This window comes from Trachemys scripta, chromosome 10 (genome assembly GCF_013100865.1).
Source record: "Trachemys scripta elegans isolate TJP31775 chromosome 10, CAS_Tse_1.0, whole genome shotgun sequence".
Lineage (NCBI taxonomy): Eukaryota > Metazoa > Chordata > Testudines > Emydidae > Trachemys > Trachemys scripta.
Window position 1 is genome coordinate 32,191,071 of NC_048307.1, and position 21,312 is coordinate 32,212,382.

Sequence of the window (21,312 nt, forward strand, 5' to 3'; positions counted from 1 at the left end):
CCTTTATCAAACAAACCTGTAAATCTCATAAAAAGACATCAAGTTAGTCAGGCAGGATCTAATTTCCATAAACCCATGCTGATTGGCATTAATTATATTACCGTCCTCTAATTCTTTATTAATCGAGTCCAGTATCTATTACCTTGCCCAGGATCGATAGACTAACAGGCCTATAATTACCCATGTCATCCTGTTTATGCTGGATGTGAGGCTATAAAGAACTGCTTATGAGACGAGACAGAAGGCTGGGGAACAGAATATGGATGGTACAGACTTTGTTACAGATTATTTAACACCTGAAAAGCAGTTGCTTACTTGCCTGCCAACACCCCTATTCAAAGTCCTGTGTTTCCCCTAAATCCGTTGAAAGCATCACAAACATATACCAGTGCAAGGAACACAGCTCTGGGTGCCTGTGGCTGTTAGCTTTAGCATTAGCTGTTTAGGCTGAAGGCCCTTTGGGGCAGGGATTGTCTCTCACTGTTTGTACGTAAAGCACCGAGCACAAGGGGATCCTGATTTTGGTTAGCGCCTCTAGGCCTCATTGTAATACAAATACTCAATCACATCACAGAATGGAGAACCCTGATCTGAGCAAGCAGAAAGCACCAGTTCACTTGTAAGGTTTGTGAAGTGACTGACTTGGCTAAGTGTCAGTTCTACCATTCACATGAGCCAAGCTACTGTCTGTGCATCCAACTTCACTTAAAGCTCATGTTTTTAAAATCCTTCCATTATCAATACTTCAGCTTCTGCTTCACTTAGACCTTCATTGTCTGCACTCTGTAAACACACTTTGCATTGCTACAGCATCTCACCAGTAGGTCTGAGTGTTTTATAAAATGCTAAAAACCAAAAAATATATGTATAATTTTTAAAACAAATGACAGACTTCCCACTGCAAATTGTGGCCCAGTCCTATGGACTCCAATTCAGACTATACCAAGAGCCCCATTTATGTAAGGAGGAAGCCCCTCTAGTGTAATTCTTTGCCCTGTTCCTCTATAGGTACAATTTCAGTTACGTAGACATTACAGGGCTGAAGCAGACGTGAGGTTAGGCAAACCTCCACTTGGAGTTTCATCGATCTTGAATTCAGAGTGTTTCAGAACAAAGACTGTGTAGAGTTTCCATACAAGCCAAAGACAGCAGGTTACAAAACAAATTAAATAACTAAGTATTCACTGGAGAGCTGTCGGGCCACTGCTGGCCAAGGTGGAGGAATGGGGTTTAAAATATAACTGATTACCCTCAACTGGTCCAATTTTTCACGGATCTGAATGAAGCCCAAGTGTAATTTGCCTCCAAAGTGATCAGCCAGACGCCGGTCGTTGTCATGGAGACCAAGGTACGCTGAGCAGACCTCACAGACGCGCAGCTTCTGCTGCTGGAAACTGGATGCGGGCATGGAATTGCGGTATTCTTCCTGCGGAGAGGCAGAGACAGCTCAAAACCAGGGGAAACCCCCATAACACACACAGGACACATGCAACCCTCAGAGAGCTTGGAGTGTTTTAAATTTAAACAGGAATCTCATTCTCAACATTTGGACCACTTCTAACACTTCAGTAAAATCTGTACAAGAAATTACTATTACTGTGCAACCTCCTGCTTTAAAAAAAAGACCTAAAAAGCACCTGCTAATAAGAACTCAGGAACTGCCAGACTGGATCAGACTAATGGTCCATCTAGCCCAGTATCTGCTCTCTGATCATGTCTAGTACCAGCTGCTTCAAAGAAAGAAACCCTGCAGCAGGCATTGTTAGATGGATGAAAGCTTATAGAGAACATTGGTCTCAAAGAATGAAAGAAGATGCAATCACTTGCTAGCTCACTGTGCAGATGGAGAGGGGAGGCTGCCCAGCTGGGTGCTATGTGCTCTGTTTACTAATTCAGTTCACCATTACATAAAACATGGGAACACAGTAAGTGTTGATATTGGCAAACCTCTGCTTCTTTCTTCTTTGCTCGGACCTTCTCAACTTCCATCAGGATCTTTTGGGATTCGTCCACATTTCCTTCAGCTCCCAGCTGCTCAGCTTTAGCAAGCAGTTTTCCTATGTCTTCATTCAGCTCATGAACTTTTTCTGCCTAAAGAGAGGAGTTTGCTTTTAATAAGACAAAGAACCTGTAAAGCTTGTGGGATTTGCAGATAATGAATCCTTCACTTGCATTTATAGCTACAGATACACAGGGGCCTACAATAAACCATTCCACTGCCACCATGACCCCAGGGCTGGTTCCAGTGGCCTGCAGTGCCCCCACAAAGAGGGGAGAAAACTGTCCTTTCCCTCCAGATCCCAATTTCTATCCCTTGTTGTTCCTGCCTGCCTCCCACCATTACCAGGATCTTTTAACGACGACTGGAATTTCCTTCAGGCCCACTCCCCCGCTGCATGGATGACAGCTCCCTTGGGAGAGTCCCTCCCTAGCATTTGCTAACACCCCCACCTGAAGTTTTAACAAATGGGATGGAATAAATAATTACACAGGAAAGGGCCCAACATCCAGGTCCCTGAACCAGCCTTGCATTAATTATAACTTAACCTGGAACTGGTTTAAATGCACCTCATACTTCTAGCAGCAGGCAGGCTTACATTATCCTCTGCCTCGGTATTCATGCAGGCCAGCTAACAGGATAGTACCAGATGGCAGAAACTTTACTTTAAGAATGAAGTCCCATGTCACGCTCCAGTACGATACACACCACCTATTCAGATTAATCACCCTTTCACTACTGATGTGTATATGAGAGAGAAAGAGCTCACCATTTCCACAGGAATCACCTGTATTTCAAATTAAACTGTAACTATTCAAACGCTGTTAACACTGGTTTGCCTCTATGGTGTTCTAGCTTCATTGGAGCGGACACCTATTTTCAACCTATTAGGAAAGCCACAATGTTTCAAGATGGACACCCTCAGAGACAGAATGCTTTAGAGAACTCACTAGGCAAAAGCAGTAGCTGCAGGCAGCATCCTTATTATTTTAATCTTTGCCCCAGCTAAAGATGATCTATCAATATCTACAGTGAACTACAGAAAATCTTCAATCAAGTCCTACATTTGCTTGTAAAATTCCAAGAGGGAGAATAATTGGCTGGTTACAATTTTAAGTAGCACTGGATTTGAGCTGAAGAGCTCAAGGAATATGAGCTACTGACCTCCAAGTTTTTCTACCACAGCAAATGTCCTCCCTACTACCACAAAGGGTGTGGGGAGGAATAATAAAAAAAAAATCAGGTTAGTTAATGGGGATGGTTCTTTCGGACCTTTGCTGGTACTTAGGAAGTCACTGGCAGACCAAGATTCCAAGGCATCTGCAGCCTGAATTCCTCAGGCTCGGGGAGGGGACGGATGACAGGATAATGGTCTCCTGCTTTGTTAAAATACAGCATTAATATTTATACATTGCATATTAGATGCATGATGGTTTGGTATATAGGGTTGATCAGCATGACTTTAATGCATTACTCACTAGTAGCAAAGCCACAAGCAAGTTATGCAGGTCACTTAGAGCAGTTCTCAGCCATCCCACCCCCCAGGCATTCTGTATTTGCTTGGGGGTTACAGGAAAAGGTGGAGATAAAATATATTCCCAGCATACTAAAACACTAATATTTGCATCCCCTACTTATAAAGCCAAGTGCTTCAGTTACCTTCAGTCAAACTGACAGGGCTCAGAGGAAGCCACAGAAACCTCAAAAATGATTTTAAAATGTGAAGATTTTAGGATCTGATAATCTCATGACTTTCCAGGGCTGGAAGCAGATGTATAGCCCAAGTGAAAGATAGGAACATCCCTGTTCTGCATTCATAGACTAAGGATAGAAAGGACCATTCTGATCAAACAGTCTGACGTTCTGCATAGCACAAGCCAGAGAACGTCACCCAGTGATTCCTGTATCAAACCCACAACTTCAGGTTGAGCTACAGCATTCTTAAGAGACAGACGAGAGTTTCCTCTCCCAGCCCTGCAGGGTCACTAGACAGGATATAAACCTGTCACTGGTGCAGGATTGAACATTCCCTTACCAGGGGCCTCAGGCCAGGGCCTATTTCAGGGGGATTTTGGTATTTGAGGCAAGAAAGTAACATTTATCTGGCAGGCTGGTTTAACAAGAGTAGCTCTTGGAAGCTGCTCAGAGATGTGGAACGGTGGAAGCAATCCTGGCAGACATGGACAGCAAGACAGCCAGAAGTGTATGCTAAATGTATGACATCACACAGTTCCACAACTGATCCCCACACATATGGCTGTTTTGCTACCCCTCTTTTGGAACTGTACAAGCAAGTTTGAAGGGTTCTCACCCATACCCACTTCTCTTCTTTAAACTCTTGCTCTTCTCCCCACAGGGAGGGCAACAGGGACACAGCTGCTCACAGCCACTGCAGCAAACTGTCTCCACAAGCCCCCACCAACAGCATGGTCATAGCTTGTTATTTTTAAGCTCATCTATCCTTGCTGTGTGTCTTTATTACAGTTTCTCCTATTGAATTCAGTCTTTTGAATAAGACCTGTTCCATTCTGGGGCATCCCTGTGCATCCCTGGGTAACTTCCTTTGCCCTGTAGTCATTAGCAATGTGGGTATTTTCAATTTTGGAAGGAGTGAACCATTTCCCCCCTCCAGCACGCACACACCCTTAAGCGGGGAGAAAGCCCCTGCACTCACCTTGAAGGGAAAAAGGATGAGGAGACACCCACCTGGGCTACAAAAGAGTCCAAGCAGCAAAACACACACTATACAAATTCCATGCCAGAGGGGTGGGAGAGAGGGCTGGGTATGTGAGTGTGCGCACGTGCATAAGGGTCTCCTGTCTCACGAGGGGCACGGGGAAGTGAATGGTCGCAGGAAGTGTCACTAGGAACCATATGATGAATGAGAAAACAGGGATCTTCCAACATGGATTTGGTGGTAAGAAATCACTGTTTAAATTGTCACTAGTGCAGGCTACAGGAATATTTACTCTTTGTGCAATGCAACATTCAATCAGGAGACACCTCCTTAGTCAGCCAAGACTTCACAGCAACATCCCAAAGAGCAGAAGACACAATGAGCAAACAAAGAGCTTCAGAACCTAAGGGCACCCCCAAATATGAGGACTGGGAATACTAAAGAGATCGCCATTGAACAGCACAAGAGAAGAGAAAAATGCTTCAAGCAGAAAAACTAAGTTGGGCGAAGTTGCCAAGGCCAGAAGCCAGGTCAGTCAGCCCAGACCACTCAGCACTAGTAACTCTTTAAATGGCTGCAAGACAGGACAGTGGCCCAAACACAACATAACAGTTTTCTGTGAGTGGAAGGGAAAAAGGTTAGAAACAGGTTAAAGCAGCGTGTTTTTGTCTTCATCTCGATCCCAACATGGTTTTCTTGTCCATGCAGGTAAGAAAAAACCCCATGACTGCAGAAGGGCCAAAGCCACATTTTGGTAATATTACTAGTTTGCAGTCTCCTGCAATGTTCCTTCTAATTTTTTATGTCCATGTGTGGAAAGAATTTTGTTATGTGCACCAGTATGGAGGTGATGTGTGGCGGAGGTGTGGCCGAGGGGTTCAGAGTGTGGGAGGGGGCTCAGGGCTGGGGAAGAGGGTTGCGGGGGGAGGGCTCTGGCTGGGGGTGCAGGCTCTGGGGTTAGGCCAGGGATTGGGGGGGTCAGGCGAGCGGGAAGGGACTCAGGGCTCTGGCATGGGGCTGGGGATGAGGGGCTTGGGGTGCAGGCTGCCCCGGGCTATGGAGAGAGAGGACTCCCTCCAGCCCTGGGGCAGCTCTAGGGCTGGGGCCAGGGACAGGCACCTCTCTCTGCCTGCATGCCCCTTGATAGCCTGCTGTGCAGCCGCACAGCTTAGAAGTAACTTAGGTCTCCTGTTTTAGAAATCACATTTTAACATAGATAGCCCTAGTCATAACAGTGCACACAGGCCCTCAGAACAAGTGTTGAACTGAAGAGTGATACCTTTGCAGATACTTCAGCACTGATCTCCTCCTGAGTTTCAGCCAGGCGTTTCTTAGCCAGCTCAGTTCTCCGGTCACACTCTGCGATAAAGGACTCCAGGTGATCCATAGCCTGTGTGTGTTCAAACCAAGAACTGTAGCTATGGATGCTTTTTGCTATACAAGCAGCATTTGCTGGGCTCTGGCTCTCTCGCTACTGAGAGCCAACCAGGAGGATTCCTTCACAGATCACAACCCACCACACAGCTTTCCTTTTTTACCTGAGTGGATGTAGGGCAACATTGTCAAACTGGGATCAGAAGGCCCACTGACCTGATCCAATACAGCAATTCCTATATTCTTCATGCTAGCAGCACCCACTATGGGGAACACACACTTGTAAATGGATGGTGGAGATCAGCCTGTCTTTTTCTCTTCATCTGTTAGTCTTCTGAAGCAGTGATACAGCTGGGATTTGAGCTCCTACCCCACAAAGGAGGCTGTGCTCAGCCCTAACACCCTCTCTGCCCTCCGTGTATATATTTATATTTTTTTACTCAGTGTCGTTTACTCCTCTAAGGGGCCAGGATACAGTGTTTCCTTAGGCTATGTGCACACTGCCACTTACCTGTGGTATAACATATGTCGCTCAAGGGTGTGAATAAGCCGCCACCTCCCCACCCCCTGAGCGATGTAAATTATGCCGGCCTAAGCGTCAGTGTGGACAGTGCTATGACGGTGGGACAGCTTCTTCTGCCGACATAGCCACCACGGGAGAGCTCTCTCCTGTCGGCTTAGAGCATCTGCACTAGAAGTGCTGCATTGGTGTAAGCTCTGTAGTATAGCTAGCCTTAGTGTGAGGGAAGAGAGGTAGGATGCGAAAACAAAGGTAACTAGGAGACCAGGATATCAGTGATCTCATAAAGGGGGGAAGGGGAATGGCAGGGTGCCAGTAATTCATGAGACAGTTGAGAAGACAAAAGTACAGGTTTAGCTAGAAAAATACTGAGCTAATAAAGGAGCAGGAGATAGAAAACAGTCAGTAGGAAGAGCTTTGGGTTCTGTTATTTCAATAGAAATGAAATTAGGGCAGGGAACGACAGAATCAAATGACTGACTCTTGGACACCGAGATGAGGCAAACTCAGACAACAGCTGCTTGTCTGCTTAGGGAACGGAATTTCACTGACCCCTGTCCCCCTCCCCACCTTTCCCAGGTAAGTAACTACAGCAGGGTCATTACACCTTAGTTTGAACATAGATGTGAGCAAAGAGAATGAAGACTGCTCTGAAGAGCTTCTGATCTTGCTGTAACTTGACAAAGTCTCTACATTCTGAGACCTAGCAGGGGATTCACACCTAGATGGCGGATGTGGTGCACTGAAACACCACTACATGGACAACTGGTGCACACAGATATGCCAGAGCGGCCAGGATGGGAGAGCTAGCATTGCTTTTACCCATGAGCAGTTCCAATGCACAAAATCAATGCGGAAGCACAGGCTGGCAAAGGTACAATTACACAGAGCAGGTTTCTAATGTTAGAATTCACCCCTGTTCGCAGCCCATCAGAGCATGATATTTCCAGCCTCGCTGAGAGCGGTGGCAGTTCTGAACAGGAAAGGAATGCAGCCTGACTGTTTTTATTCTTAGGTTTTGCAAATGCCATAATTAATTTTAACTTTTCAATTCAGCATCAGGCAGACATGGGGAAAGGGACTACAAATTAGCAAATAGTACAGTAAACAGAAAGATTAGCAGAAATGTCAGCTGGACTCTGTTGCTCAGTCTGATATCAGAAGTTATACTGATCTGTTTACACACAAATAACTAAAAATCACAATACTTACATCCAGCTCAAAAAATAGGTCCCTCTCTTTACTTGCAATCTCATAATCTGCTCTCAGCGCCAAGTCATGGATCTTTGTACATTCTCCCAGGTCCATGCGCTATGGGAAAGTAAAGAGAAGGTCAATGTAAGAACTTTTTACTGCTGCAACAAGCACTGATATTTAACTGCTGACAGCTGTGTAAATGCTCATTTCATGTATCACACCCGCAAAGGCAATTTAGAAACCAATTTTCTTTCTTGATTTACCAATATGAGAAGTGGCCACAAGAGACATGTTTGGTTGCATTATTCTTCCAGGTGCTTCTGAAGTAGCACTATTTTGAATATATGCAAGCAAAACATATCACTCAACAGTCAGAGGCAGGTAGAATGAACTAGTTATCTGACTCCTAATATTAAAGGGCAACGGGAAAAATGCATTAACATTGGGGTAACTGAGAAAGTGTCCAAGGAAACCCAGTATAACCCCACAGCACTCAGGTGCTGCTTCCTGGTTAAGAGTAACTCAGTCTGAAGGTGAAAGCATGGGGCCAGTGACCAGTATGTCTACATGTCTGCTAGCAACTAACTTGTGGAGTAGTATTAAGAGTTCCATTGCCAGCTACCTTGCACAGGGTCAGCCTAATGCAGCTATGGATTTGAAGTCCCACTGGACCAACGCGATGGACTCTTTTGCACAAGCCCATACCAATGACCTGACTAGCAAGCAGGATTGATAAAAATAATTAAAAAATACTACTTAAATAAAAAAAAACCCTTGTTTTAATTTAAATTACACGTTTATTTAAAAAAAATAAACCTATTTACAATTAAATTTGAAATTGATAAATTATGTTAAGAACTAAATTTATTATAATTAAAATCATGTAAATTAAACAAAAATAATAATATTAAGGAGTGCGTGTTTGCTGTCCAGCTTTGAAGAAAGTCAAACTACTGAACTGGTGAAAATCACTGGCTAAGCACTGGGAACCAGGGTTTGTTGAAATGCTAAACCAGTTTGACAACAGTACCCTTTTCTGCAACTGGAGAGAGAATATTTTCTTCACTTCAGTTTATTCAACTACTTCAGGCCAATGACTAGTTTATTCAAAGTTAAGAAATCAACTAGGAGTTGAAAAAGCAGGAAAGCTCTTCCAATCGATGAATAAAACTAGGTATGAGAGGGTGAGATCTACTAGTTCTAAAATCTTGAAGGACATGGTGACCAGGAACAATAAGGTCAATTCAACTAATTACAGATAATACTTCCTTAGTTTTAAATGCCAAACATATTTTGATAAACTCTTTTCTTATGTATCCAGCATATTTAAAGGAAGTTTTATGCAATTATAAACCCGAAATGCTGTTTGTGTGTGTTTTTAATTGCATTTGAATTTCAATCCAAATAGAGTTTGGCACAAATCAATAGTTAAAAATTGGTTTAGTAAATAAGAAATGCATCATTCCCCATTTTCTAACATAACAAATAATGTACAAAAATAAGACTAAGAATAAATGTAAGCTGAGTTATACAATTGCTTAAACAAAGATGTATAGATATAGTGTAACTTGCTGGTTAGCGCGCCCCCCCCCCCCCCCAAAAGGCACCAAATTTAGTGTAAAGGCTATATTTAGTTGCAATCAACATATGTTAATGGTTACCAACCAATGAGAATCAACCTTTCTTTAGGAAAATAACTAAAATGTAGAAACACAAAAATTAAAATACGTGATTTAAAATCACTTTGATTTAAAACTAATCTGCCTTGCTAACAAGAGACTAAATAGGACTGCCTCCTTGCCAATCACTTCTGCCATCTGCTCCCAATTTTTAAAATCTATTTCCACCGTTATCAATCAAAAAATTAAGGGGCTTTAAGATTTTAATTAAAATATTTACAACTGACCCCTCTAGTTTCATCCCTGTTTTATCAGCATCTACTGCCAAGCGCTTGGTTTGGTTTTTTAAAATGGAAAAAAGTATATTTACCATCTGGAGAGCTCCAGAGCCAAAGGCCCATGTAGGAGTGGAGAACAAATTCCATCAGAGCTTCCAGAGTCATGCTGAAGAGATGTGTATGTATGTATCTGTACCCCCAGATGATTAGAGGGGTTGAGCAAGGCTAAGATTAAAACTAAATATCTCTAAGGCCTTGGCTACACTTGTGAGTTACAGCGCTGTAAAGGCTCCCCCAGCGCTGTAACTCACTCCCCGTCCACACTGGCAAGGCATTTGCAGCGCTGTATCTCCGTGGTTGCAGTGCTGCATGTACTCCACCTCTTCGAGAGGAATAGCGAGTATTGCGTTGCCGTTGCAGCGCTGTGGCTCCAGTGTGGCCGCCCAATGCGCTGTGAATGGCCTCCAGAATTATTCGGTAGTATCCCACAATGCCTGTTCTAGCCACTCTGGTCATCAGTTCAAACTCTACTGCCCTGGCCTCAGGTAACCAACCATGTGACCAACCCCTTACATTCCCCGGGAATTTTAAAAATCCCCTTCCTGTTTGCTCAGCCCAGCATGGTGTGGAGTGCTATCAGCGAATCTTTCCAGGTAACCGTGCCTCCACGCGCCAAGTGAGCCCCAGCATGGAACAATGGCGAGTTGCTGGACCTCATCAGTGTTTGGGGGGAGGAAGCTGTACAGTCCCAGCTGCGCTCCAGCCGTAGGAATTACGATACCTTCGGGAAGGTATCAAAGGACATGATGGAAAGGGGCCATGACTGGGAAGCCCTGCAGTGCAGGATTAAAGTGAAGGAGCTGCGGAGTGCCTACCGCAAAGCCCGCGACGCAAACGGCTGCTCAGGTGCTCCCCCCGCGACCTGCCAATTCTACAAAGAGCTGGATGCGATACTTGGGGTTAACCCCACCTCCACTCCGAGCACCACCATGGACACTTCAGAGCCTGGGGGGTGGGGGGGGAGGAGGAAAACGGGAGTGATAGTGGTGGGCCAGATGGAGGCACCCCGGAATCCCTGGAGCCATGCAGCCAGGAGCTCTTCTCGAGCCAGGAGGAAGGTAGCCAGTCGCAGCGATCGGTACTTGGTGGAGGACAAACAGAAGAGCAGGTTCCTGGTAAGCTTTTTTTTTTTTTTTCTCTTTTTCTCTCGGGAAGGAATTTTTTTGGTGTGGGCTCTTTGGGAGAGGAGGGTTAGGCATGCATGCCTAGATGCGGAATAGTGCATTGATGTGGTTTATCACATCACGGTAATCGGCCTCGATAATCTCCTCAAATGTCTCATCCAGAACGTGTGCAATGCGCTTGCGCAGGTTTATCGGGAGAGCCACTGTGGTCCTTGTCCCAGCCAGGCTAACGTGTCCGCGCCACTGTGCCGCGAGGGGTGGGGGGACCATTGCTGCACACAGGCAAGCTGCATATGGGCTAGGGCGGAAGCCGCATTGCAGTAGAAGACCCTCCCTTGCTCCCCAGGTCACCCTCAGCAGCGAGATATCGTCCAGGACAAACTCCTGTGGAAAATGTTGGGACAGTGTTCAGTGTAGGCGCCCCCTGAAGCTGTTGGCTCTCCCCAAGGCACAGAAACCCAGAGGACAGTGCAGCCCTGAAACAATCAGTCCCCCTTACTCACCATTTTGAGCCTCCCGTGGGATATGTGTGCTCTGTTTCCAACGGGAAAATTATGCTATTGTGTAGACCCTGTGTGTTTTCTACTCCTTAAGTGCGGGGTGAATCATTACCCTGTCTCGTATAAACAATGCTGCCTCTGTTAAATGTTGCATTTTGCCTATACAGCTGCATCAACCTTCAGACCTCAGCCGTCCCTCTTATCGCCTGTTCAGAGACTGCAAAGACTCAGGAAGAGACCGCGAAAAAGCAAAGAAGACATGCTGCAAGAAGTGATGCGGCAATCTATTAAAGAGAATGAGAAAGCACAGGACTGGAGGGAGAGAGAAAGCAGGATCCGCCAAGAAAACGCAGCGCACCGGCAGCAAAGCACTGATAGGCTCATAAGCATCCTGGAGCGCCAAGCAGATGCTATCCAGGAGCTGGTAGCCATGCAGAAAGAGGAGCAGTACCACAAATGCCACCCCCCCGCCACAGCCCTTGTCCCAAAACTCTTTCCGTTGTGCCCCACTGTCACCTCCAACCCACTTTCCCCAACTTCCGTGTTCTTTACCCCACCCGCTGCCTCCAACACCAGTATCTTCTTCACCCAGCCCTGAAAACCACGACCCTTACCCTCTGCACTCAACCCCCATCACCATGCAGCATAGCTGTCCTGAAGTGCAGCTCTCACTGCACAGCACACCAGGCAGGACATACGCAAATCTGTGATTGTACTGTTCCCCACTCCACCCCATTGTTTCTCTTCAATAAATGGATTCTTTGGCTTTGAAAACATTCTTTATTATTGCATAAAGTAAAAGACTCCTTAGCCCAGGAAATAAACAGGCACTGCAAGTCTGCTTGTCTGCTAAGCAGACACAGATTCCTAAAGATTGGAACTACTGCACTTCACTACCGTGCAGGGTACCAGATATCACTGCTGGTTTTCAGCCTCAAATTGCTCCCTCAAGGCATCCCTAATCCTTGCAGCCCTGCGCTGGGCCCCTGTAATAGCCCTGCTCTCTGGCTGTGCAAATTCAGCCTCCAGGTGTTGAACCTCGGAGGTCCATGCCTGAGTGAAGCTTTCACCCTTCCCTTCACAAATATTATGGAGGGCACAGCACGTGGATATAACCGCGGGGAGGCTGTTTTCGGCCAAGTCCAGCTTCCCATACAGAGATCGCCAGCGGGTCTTTAAACGGCCAAAGGCACACTCCACAGTCATTCAGCACCGGCTCAGCCTGTAGTTGAACCGTTCCTTGCTGCTGTCAAGGCTCCTTGTGTAGGGTTTCATGAGCCATGGCATTAACGGGTAAGCAGGATCTCCAAGGATCACAATGGGCATTTCAACTTCCCCTACCGTGATCTTCCGCTCTGGGAAAAAAGTCCCAGCCTGCATCTTCCTGAACAGCCAAGTGTTCCGAAAGATGCGTACTTCATGCACCTTTCCGGGCCAGCCTGTGTTAATGTCAATGAAACGCCCACGGTGATCCACAAGCGCCTGGAGAACCATAGAGAAATACCCCTTCCGATTAACGTACTCGGATCCTAGGTGGGGTGGTGCCAGAATAGAAATGTGCGTCCCATCTATCGCCCCTCCACAGTTAGGGAACCCCATTTGTGCAAAGCCATCCACTATTTCCTGCGCGTTACCCAGAGTCACAGTTATTCTGAATAGGATGCGATTAATGGCCTTGCAAACTTGCATCAACACGATTCCAACGGTCGACTTTCCCACTCCAAACTGGTTTGCGACCGACCGGTAACTGACTGGAGTTGCCAGCTTCCAGACTGCAATAGCCACCCACTTCTCCACTGGCAGGGCAGCTCTCAATCTCGTGTCCTTGCGCCGCAGGGTGGGGGCAAGCTCCTCACACAGTCCCATGAAAGTGGCTTTTCTCATCCGAAAGTTCTGCAGCCACTGCTCGTCATCCCAGACTTCCATGACGATGTGATCCCACCACTCGGTGCTTGTTTCCCGAGCCCAAAAGCGGCGTTCCACGGTGCTGAGCATGTCCGTGAATGTCAAAAGCAATTTCGTGTCGTACGCGTTACGCGGCTCGATAGCATCGTCGGACTCCTCACCCTCACACTCTCACTGTCACTTTGGATCTTAAGGAATAGTTCGACAGCCAAACGTGACGTGCTGGCGAGATTCGTCAGCATACGCCTCAGCAGTTCGGACTCCATTTCTCGCAGACGGATCGCGCTGCACAGAAATCGTTGAAAGATGGCGACAAAGGTGGATGGAAACAAAGGGATTTCTGGGATGCGAAGCGATGCATCACGGGGCATTGGGACAGGACCCGGAATCCCCTGCACCCAAGCCCCCTTCCCACAACCCACAGCGCCAGAATGGGAAAAGGTGCTCTTTGGGATAGCTGCCCATAATGCACCGCTCCCAATAGCGCTGCAATTGCCGCAAATGTGGCCACGAGTGCGCTGGGCAGCTGTCAGTGTGGACAGACTACAGCGCTTTCCCTACTCAGCTGCACGAAGTCAGGTTTAACTCACAGCGCTGTACATCTGCAAGTGTAGCCAAGGCCTAAATTAGCTAGCCAGTAACTGAGGAAAATACCTAGAGAACTGCCTACAAATGTCTGATCTATAGGGAACAATCCTGCAGCAGCAACCCCATGGTGATGGAGGACAGCTCCAATTTTTATTATTCTGCAAACAAGAGAGAGCAGTGCGAGTCACACGCACACTAGCAGAACAGGTACAGAGGAGGACTGAAAATTTCAGAATGAAGCAAGCACATTAACACAAAAAACAGACTACACAGAGATGAAATATCAGTTTTAAAATGATTACTTGTGACATCAACATCATTGTAGTTATTAACAATGAAACAACTGCTCTAATTGACTTATCAAGTCATTTACTCTTAGCTTGAGCTGCCAAATGGAGACATGTCTGTGGCCTTTAAATTCAGCCACCACTTCCAGGAGCAGCCTTGTTCCAAGATCCCTTTAACAGGGTAACATTTGGATTAAATCTCTAACAAAAAGCTCTGAAGGACTAGTAAGATGTTACGATCGTGTCGAGCCCAAATTTCTCCAAGGGAATCTAGAGTGGCTTCAGGTCAGTTTGTGGTAATTCCAGCTTTCAGCAATATCAGACCAGCGAGTGTCCTTTCACCCCATTTGTTCTGTGGGGCCATTCTATCAGTATTCCTTTCCAACACCAGCCAGAGAAGGATTTTTCACAAGACAAGGGGGTCCAGTCACAACCTAGAACCATCTTCTCCTGAAAACAAGGTTCAACAATTTTTGCAAGCAGAGATAACACTTCTCTGATTTGAGAGGTAAGCTCTCAGGCTCAAGACCTCACTTTCAAGAAGTCCCCCAATTCACTCTGCACTCTTCCCTTCTCTCTCCAGATCTCGTGAAAAACAATGCATCTCTGAACTTTATTCCCTGGGGGCAATCACCCTGCTTTCCATCAGCAGAAAAGCCTTGATTTCTCTTCCACATTTTTTTGGGGTAATCTAGATGTCTGGAGGTTTTCACGGGGCCCTTTACCTCAGCGCACCAAGCTGATTTCCTGGTAGAACACTGGCCTTTCTGATCACGAAACAATCCCCTAGAACTTTTCATGTTCCACAGGCCTCAAGCAGGCTTATCTTCATGTGCCAATATTACCGCCATTAAACATTTACATGCTATAAGAGATGACCACTATCAATTACAGGCAATGTCCTTTGGACTATCATCTGTTTCACGGGTGGACTATGCAATTGATGTCTCAGCATGGCTACCAAAATGGATAACAGGGCACTGAGATTTATCCCCTCCCTATCTTAACAACCTACTGGTTGCAGAGTCACCACACTTGCCTAGCCATCCAGATCCTGGGGCATCACATGTTTCTAAGGAGCTCTTCTGCAGATTCAGTAACTCCATCACAAGAACTCTTAACCCCTAAGAGCATCTTTCAGAACTAACTTGGATGTTGTGAGTTGCCCAAGGAAAATTTCAACAAAATTCAGGTCCTCATGGATAAGATCTCTGCCATGCCACAGGTTTCATCAGCTCACCACTGTCTCTTGCTAGCAGGCACAATGGTAATTTGCGCCAATACAATTCTCTGGATGATGCTCCACCTCTGTCACTCTCAAAACTATATGATCAGTTCATAGAGCTACCCAATTTAGGAAATATTACCAGCTGACACTTCCTCCAGAAGTGCTGCAGTCCCTCCACTGGTAGAAATACTGCCATTGTTTGTTCCAGGGCAATCTGTTGGCCGATCCACTAGCAATCTAGACAACCACCAGGCCAGAGCTATCTGCATTCACTTCAGGACAAGTAGTCCCTCAGAAATTCCAGCTAAGCATCAGCCTCCAGGAGTGCAATAGTCCATCTCCCTCCTCCATGTTTCTCCGCCTGATTGGTTGCGAATTCTGAAGGGTGACAACAAAACAACTGTAGCTTGTCACAACCCACGAGGTGGAACAACAGATCACAAAAGCTTAAACAATGTTTTCTTCACTGGGAACCTCTGCGTCGGCTCCCTACACCACACAGGTTTGGAACCAGGCTCAGCAGTCATGAGCCAGAAAAAAAGAGAATGGAAGCTGAAGCTGAACCAACAAGTCTGATCAGATTGCTGAGAGTTGGTTTCTCCCGCCAGTGGATTGTTAACAAACCAGTCCAATGGGAAGTATGAAATTCCATCCTGGCAGTGGCATTCGCAAGCCTGATGAATGGACACCCTGTCCCCAGGATAATGACTTTCCATGCTTGCTTGAAATAGCCATAGTCGCCAGATAAATCAAACAGGAGCAAACCACAGTTGTTACAGCAGACAGCCAGCTCTGCTACAGTTAAGGTGAGAGCACCTTTCTGTTTAAAGATTAACTCTTTTAAGTGCTCTAAAATCTGTATGGTTACTTGATTTGCCTTGACATTTGGTGTGCCTCATAGGGTTACCAGGGGGGTTTAATGATCCAAAATTTAGATTCTTTCGGCAAAGGGTTCCCAAGGTATATCATCCCTCCTGAAATAAGAAACACTAGCTTTTCTTAAGTTGACAGATTCTACCAACTTTCTTTGAGCAGATCTAGGGATCAAACCAGGTCTCCAAGTGTGGTCACATGGTCTGATTAGCTAGACTTTTAACTCCCCAGGTAGTGCATGGGTCCCACCAACACGAATGTGCACACAGGGTGCTTAAGAGGTTTGCTAGCCAGACACAACTCATAGGACCTGCACAGCTCAAGAGGACAGACATACTACAGCCATCAAACCTGAGCAATACTGAGGCAATGTAAATTCAAATCCAACTCTGGGCAAAAAACTGAAAAAGAAAAAAAAAAAAGTAAGCATGTTGCTACAATACGCCCAGTCAAAGGACCGGGGGGGGGGGGGGGGGGATCTGAGTACAGCAGAAAATTCAGAAGGTGCTCAAATTCTGTCTGAAAAGATGATAGATTAGACATGTGAAAGAGGAGGGGAGACAGAGGTGGGTGGCAGGAGAATTGGGAGGGGCAGGGGCATTGGTCAGACCCACATTCTCCCCTCTGGGGGTATCTGAGCCCCTCTCTGTGCCACCCCATACGTGCCATGATCTGGGGGGGCCTTGCCCCTCTTGGGGACGTCTGAGACCCCCTTCAATTCCCCCCATGTGACCAGCATCCGGGGCAGCCCTGCCCTTCTGGGTGGGAAGCTAAGAATTAGCATGTTAAGAACATACACAAGAATACACAACATGCTGAAACTGGGGTGAGGAGTTGAGAACAGGCATGCTTGATGTATATCACCGGCTCTTAAGCACTAGGGAGAAGGTGACGAGAACACTCACTGACATGAATGGGGCAGATTACATGTCTCAGTTCTATTTTTTCCAGGATGTATTCAACTCCATGGGGTGTTTTCATTCTGCTGAGACCATCACATTGAGATGAACTGAGCCTCCTATGTATTCAAGATTATACTGTGTGGGGGATCTGGACACAGCAAAGCACTTGCTGATGATTAATTTCATACAATTATTATAGCAGAGAAGTATCAGAGGGGTAGCCGTGTTAGTCTGAATCTGTAAAAAGCAACAGAGGGTCCTGTGGCACCTTTAAGACTTCTGGTAGTATACTTCTGTTAGTCTTAAAGGTGCCACAGGACCCTCTGTTGCTTCTTCTAGCAGAGAAGACTTTTCTTTTAAAGGAAGATTTTTTAAATGCTCTAAAATCTGCATGTTTACCTTGAAATTTGCTGTGCTTTATGGGGGATGATCCAAATTTGCGATCATTTGAGCAAGAGGTTTCTAAAGCAACTCCTGCAAATTCTACCAAAATTTTTTGTACACACCTGACTTCTAAAAAGCTGATGGCTTGTTAGGATGGGAAGAGGAAGTTGAAATAGAAATAATGGCAGGACTGGAGGCAGTGATGAGAGACACAGTCTTTTCTCACATGCTTAAAGATCCTGTAACCACCATCTAACTGTCAAATTTTGGGGACACAGACCATGTTTGACATTTCCCTCACCAGCTCTCTTAACAAGAAAGTGCTATCCTGAAGGTCCTGGATTCTCTAAAATGCTTTCACTTTCTCCATGTGAACGGTTGAGAGCTCTGGAAGGTGACAACAAAAGAACTGGAAGCAGTCAGATAGAACTGCAGGATCTCAAAGCATGGATGAGATGGCGATTTTTGGAAGAGGGAATTAGGTTTATTAGGAACTGGGGAACCTTTTGGGAAAGGAGGGACCTATACAGGAAGTAAGGGTGCCACCTAAACCAAAATGAAACCAGATTGCTGGCATGTAAAATTAAAAAGGACATAGAAGAGTTTTTAAACTAAGGGCTGGGGAAAAGCCAACAGGTGCAGAACAGCACAAGGTTCACACAGAGACATCTCTTAGGTGAAGATTTATAAATGGGGATACTCTATATCCTAGTAAAGAGGATAGGATAGAAGCTGATAAAATACAGGTAGGAACTGAAAAGAAAGTTAAACAAAAGAGTCCCATTCAATTACATCAGATAAAGGCAGACAACTAAATATTGACAAATTTAATAAATGCTTGTTTACAAATGCCAGAAGTTAAAATACTAAGCTGGGTAAACTTGAGTGCCTGGTATTAGATGAAGATATTGATATAATAGGCATCACAGAAACGTGGTAGAACAACAATAATCAACAGGGCTCGATAGTACCAGGGTATAAAACATGTAGGAATGAGAGAGTAGGTCATGCTGGTGGGGGAGTGGCACTACATGTGAAAGAAAGCTAAGAGTCAAACGTAATAAAAATCTTAAATTAATCAAACCGTACCACAGAAGCTATATGGATGGAAATTCCATGCTTGAATAACAGGAGTATAGCAGTAGGACTATACTACCAACCATGTGGTCAGGATGGTGATGGGGACTGTGAAATGCTCAGGGAGGTCAGAGAAGCCATAATATCAGAAAATAGTAATGAGTGATTCAACTATCTCCATATTGTCTGGGAACATGTCACCTCAGATCAGGATGCAGAGATAAAATTTCTAAATACCAGTAAGGACTGCTTCTTGGAGAGCTAGTCCTGGACCCAAGGGGAGAGGCAATTCTTGATATAGTCTTAAGTGGCGCACAGGATCTAATCTAAGAGGTGAAGATAGCTGAATTGCTTGGTGTAACGGGGTGGTCACCCCGCTCCGATCTAGAGAGGTTAAAAACAGCCCTGGGAGGGGGCTGTGGCTGGAGAAAGCAGCTCTTAGGCTGAGCTGATTGGGGGAAGTGGCTGGAGCTGGGGCCACGCCCCGAACAGACTCAGCTGGCCCTATAAAGGCAGGGAAGCCAGAGGCAGACAGACACTCACTCTCTGCATTCAGAGAGAGAGAAGGGCCTGGCTGCAGGGAGCTAGAGACAGTTTCCTGAGTGGAGCAGGGCTGGGGAGCTCCACCCTGGAAAGCCCCAGGCTGTAGCCTAGCATTGGGCCAGCAGGTACTGGGGGTTGCAGAGGGCAGCCCAGGGATAGGCAAAGGCAGCAGGTCCAAACCCAACCTTGCCTGTGATGAGTGGCATATACTGCAGTCTGCCCCAGTCTAGATGGTGACTGGCAGTAGCCTTACACTGAGGCGGGGTGGGGTTAGTGGGTGGGGGTTCCTCTGGGAGGGGAGACCCAGAGTGTGTGGGTACTGCCAGGGAGCAGCACCCAGAGAAAAGGGCACCGGGGTCCTGGGAGGGACACGGGGCCAGTGGCAAGGCGGATCACCGGCCTGCAGAGGGCGCTCCAGAGCTGGGACGAGCTAATTCTCGGAAGAGACCAGCCGGAGGCGCCGCAGGGGTGAGTCCGCCCCCTTACACTTGGTAACAGAGACCATAATGTAATTAAATTTAAATGCTTGTACGGAGAAAAAAGAAACCAACCACAGTAGCATTTAACTTCAAAAAGGGGACTACACAAAGATGAGGAGGCTAGTTAAATGGAAATTAAAAGGAACATTCACAAGAGTGAAATACCTGCAAGCTGCATGGAAACTATTTAAAAACACCTAATAGAGGCTCAAACTAAACATATACCCCAAGTTAAAAAACAAAAACAAAAAAACAGAGGACCAAAAACCCCCACCATGGCTAAACAGAGTAAAAGAGACTGTTCGAGACAAAAAGACATCCTTTAATATTTGGTAGTCAAATCCTACTGAGGAAAACAGAAAAGAGCAGAAACTGAGGCAAGTCAAGTGTAAAACTATAATTAGGCAGGCCAAAAAGAAACTGAACAACAAGCAAGAGAGACAAAAACTAACAGCAATTTTTTTTTTTTAAGTACTTTAGAAGCAGGAAGCCTGCTAAACAATCAGTGGGGCCACTGGACAATTGAGGTGTTAAAGAAGCACTTAAGGAACACAAGGCCATTATGGGAGAAGCTAAATGAATTCTTTGCATCATTTACTACTCAGGGAATTCAAAATTAATGTTCCCAGCAGCTCTTACTTTCCCCACAGAAAAATGGATTCACACACCCAGGGCGTGCATCTGGTTCAGGTGTCAGGGCTGTGTCAGGGGTGGGGCTGGGCTCTCTCTGCCAGCTGCAGGAATCTCTGCACCCCTCCTCCACTTCCTGCTCCCATCACTCTCTAGCCACAGGGGAAGAGATCACTGTATGCGGATCTCCCCTCCCATCTGCCCAACCTCTGTGCATCCAGAGTGCCCCCACACAGAGACCCCCCCACACCTAGTTCCCCCCTGCATCTGGACCCCCATCCCTGCACCCAGACCATCCCCATCCTGCCAGGCCCCATCCCCCTGCACCTGGACCACCCTACAGAGCTCCCCGCACCTGGACCCCAACCCCACTGAGTCCCAACCAACTGCATCCAGACCTGCACCCCACCAAGCCCCACTCCCCAGCACCCGGCCCCATCTTCTGAGCCCATGCACCCAGACCCCCCACTGACCCCATCGTCCCTCCCTGGACCCCATCTGCTGAGCCTCAATGACCTTCATCTGGACCCCCCTGCACCCAGAACCCCCCCATCAAGCCAACCGCAGCTTGATTGCCCCACCCCTATAAGCCCCTCCATACTTGGATCCTGCCAAGCTGAGCCTGCTTGACCCACACCTGGATCGTGGGGGGAGCGGGAGGGAGTAGAGGGGCAGGGCTGAGCATGCATGCGAGACTCTGTCCCTCTTGCTTGCTGTGTAGCCACACAGATGTGACAATATGCTAGTAAGGAATCTATTTGTCAAAAAACTTTTCCTGAATCTGTTTTGCTATCTGTATTGTTACGGACAAACTTGCTGACAGGTATGTTGAAATAAATTACCAAAATAATTGAAAATAGTGTGATTATACAGTGTTATTTTTACAAATAAAATATGCCAAATTTTAAAATATTGTGTGCAGACTTTTTAATATTTTGGTGCAGAATTGAGTCAGTCCTTCAAACACCACAGACCTGTCTCCGTGGTTACAAATTCATAACACCCTAACACCCATTCAGAACAAGAATACCCAGAATTCTGGAAGTTACTCCTTTTTACCATTTGGGC

At 46.2% G+C, this 21,312-nt stretch overlaps 1 protein-coding gene across 5 annotated transcripts in view; it reads right to left on the reverse strand.

The window, feature by feature from the left end:
* The window catches only part of LUC7L (LUC7 like), a 41,260-nt gene that overhangs the window by 13,121 nt on the left and 6,827 nt on the right, over nt 1-21,312 (reverse strand). For all 5 annotated transcript variants that reach the window (XM_034783159.1, XM_034783155.1, XM_034783158.1 and 2 more), the window contains 4 exons: nt 7,783-7,881; nt 5,956-6,066; nt 1,948-2,091; nt 1,250-1,426 (listed from right to left, as the gene is read on the reverse strand). In XM_034783159.1, coding sequence (XP_034639050.1) covers nt 1,250-1,426; nt 1,948-2,091; nt 5,956-6,066; nt 7,783-7,878 — 528 coding nt within the window. In that variant the 5' untranslated portion in view covers nt 7,879-7,881. The remainder of the gene's footprint in view (nt 1-1,249; nt 1,427-1,947; nt 2,092-5,955; nt 6,067-7,782; nt 7,882-21,312) is intronic.